Source organism: Sinocyclocheilus rhinocerous, unplaced genomic scaffold (assembly GCF_001515625.1).
Source record: "Sinocyclocheilus rhinocerous isolate Xijiao unplaced genomic scaffold, SAMN03320098_v1.1 scaffold6325, whole genome shotgun sequence".
Taxonomy (NCBI): domain Eukaryota; kingdom Metazoa; phylum Chordata; class Actinopteri; order Cypriniformes; family Cyprinidae; genus Sinocyclocheilus; species Sinocyclocheilus rhinocerous.
This window is the reverse complement of record NW_015658728.1, coordinates 52,336-54,462: the sequence shown is the minus strand read 5'-3', so window position 1 is coordinate 54,462 and position 2,127 is coordinate 52,336. Positions and strand designations below refer to the sequence as shown.

At 38.6% G+C, this 2,127-nt stretch overlaps 1 protein-coding gene across 3 annotated transcripts in view; it reads left to right on the top strand.

The window, feature by feature from the left end:
• zc3h7ba (zinc finger CCCH-type containing 7Ba) overlaps window positions 1-2,127 on the top strand; it is a 28,685-nt gene that overhangs the window by 7,138 nt on the left and 19,420 nt on the right. For all 3 annotated transcript variants that reach the window (XM_016531328.1, XM_016531330.1, XM_016531329.1), the window contains exon 5: window positions 607-765. In XM_016531328.1, the coding sequence (XP_016386814.1) occupies window positions 607-765 (159 nt within the window). The remainder of the gene's footprint in view (window positions 1-606; window positions 766-2,127) is intronic.

Sequence of the window (2,127 nt, the reverse complement as noted above, 5' to 3'; positions counted from 1 at the left end):
AAGACTGCTTTTGTGCTCCAGGGTCACATATGGAAGTGGCACAAATCAGAATTGAAAAGATCAGATTCCATGCGGTTTGTGCTGCTCACACTGTCATGACAAAAACAGATCTGAGTCACATGTGAGCAAAAAAATCGGATTTGGGCCACATTTGCCTACAGTGTGAACGTATCCTTTCATGACCCAGAAAATCGTGCAGCAGAAGTAGAAGTGTTTCAGTCATCTGTAAGTGCATGAGAGGATAATATGAGCTGGAAGTTTCCTGCTGACACGTCTCAAGCTTTATTTACCATCACAGCTGAGTCAGATATGCAAATGGTTATGTTTTGACGTCACTACAGGGAAATAACCTGATTTATTAATAAAGTCATGTAAACACGGCTTACTTGTGTTGTCAGGTTACTGATGTGCATGTAAACGGGGAAAACTGGTTATTTTAAAAGCTGATATTTGTGAGTTATCAGCTTACTGGTGTGCATGTAAACATGCTCAATTGAAGAAATGAAGAAAGTGCTAAAATTCAATTAGTTTCTGGATTTTGGCCTTTAAAGCTCCTGTTGGATGCTTTATGTTTTTTGTCGTGTGTGTTTTCTCTCTGTCTGTCAGGGCGAGTTTGACAGCGGTGTGAAGGACTGCGATCTCGCTCTGGAAGTGTGTAAGGACAGCGCTAAAGCGTTATATCGTAAAGCCGTGTGTCTGAAGGAGTCTGGGAAACTGAGAGAGGCGTATGACTGCAGTGCTGCATGTCTGCTGGCCTCACCGCAGGTAAACAACACACATCTGTTATTATCCTTTATGGAAGTAAACGTTGCTGATCATTAACGTGTGTTGAGATATTATTGCTAAATGAATGTGATTAATTGTAATTCTTCTGTGATCTAATGGACCCTTTTCATATTTACACGTTCTCAGAAGTCGTCAGAGTTGGCAAACCTCAATAGTGGTAAACAGAAACTACTTTTTTTTTTTGTGTTATTTTTCCTAATAGTTTTTCCATGACTTTGCAAAAAAGGAAAACATTGTAAGATTGATTATGCTGGTCAGAAGAGAGAAAGATGTCAAATTTATATCTCTCAAATAGAGAAGGTGGTTTATTCCCAGTTAATGTCATTTTTAAGTAGGTATGAGATCTTAGACAAATTTCAGTCCGGTTTTAGGGCAGGTCACAGCACTGAGTCTGCACTTTTAAGAGTTGTAAATGACCTCCGTATAATCAGAGATGCAGGTAACGCGGCAGCTCTGATTTTATTGGACTTAAGTGCAGCTTTTGACACAATAGACCACGTGATTCTTATAAAGCGGTTATCCCATTTAATTGGAATTCGTGGGATGGTTTTAGAGTGGTTTAAGTCTTATCTGTCACATAGATCAGCAGCCATATCACCCTGCAGCCCAAGACTGGTCGCCCAGTGAATCTAAGCAGGGTTGAGCCTGGTCAGTACCTGGATGGGAGACTTCCTGGAAAAACTAGGTTGCTGCTGGAAAAGGTGTTAGTGAGACCAGCAGGGGGTGCTCAAGAGTGGTTTAAGTCTTATCTTTATTATAGATCATCCTCTGTAAAGTATGGTAATTTTCTTTCAATGGCAGCGCCTGTTACTTGTGGGGTCCCCCAGGGTTCTGTTATTGGCTATTTTATTTTCATTGTATATGTTGCTCCTGGGTTCAATTTTTTAAAAATACAGCATGTCGTTGAAGTCAAAAACTACTTCTTGTCTTTAACCTTTGAGAGGGTGGGCTAGTCTTTGTTGTTAGTAGGATGTGTGTTGTTCTAAGTTGTGTGTTTTAATGAAGTGTTTCTTGATTGTACAGCACTTTGGTCTGCAGGTGCAGTTGTAAAGTGCTCTATAAATAAAGTGAATGAATGAATGAAAATTCCAACTCAGCTGTTCAACTCAGCTGTTAGATTAAAAATAGCTTGGAATTCAGTTTTCTGTAATTTAATGCCAAGGTAATGTAACCCAAACTACAGTGCTATAAATGTGCATTATTATTATTTTTTTTTTAAATTGAAGGTAGTTAAATTAAAAAAGAATAATGCATATATACGTATGCATATGCATATGTGTGTGTGTATATGTATACGTGTATATATATATATATACAGTGGTGTGAAAAAGTTTTTGCCCC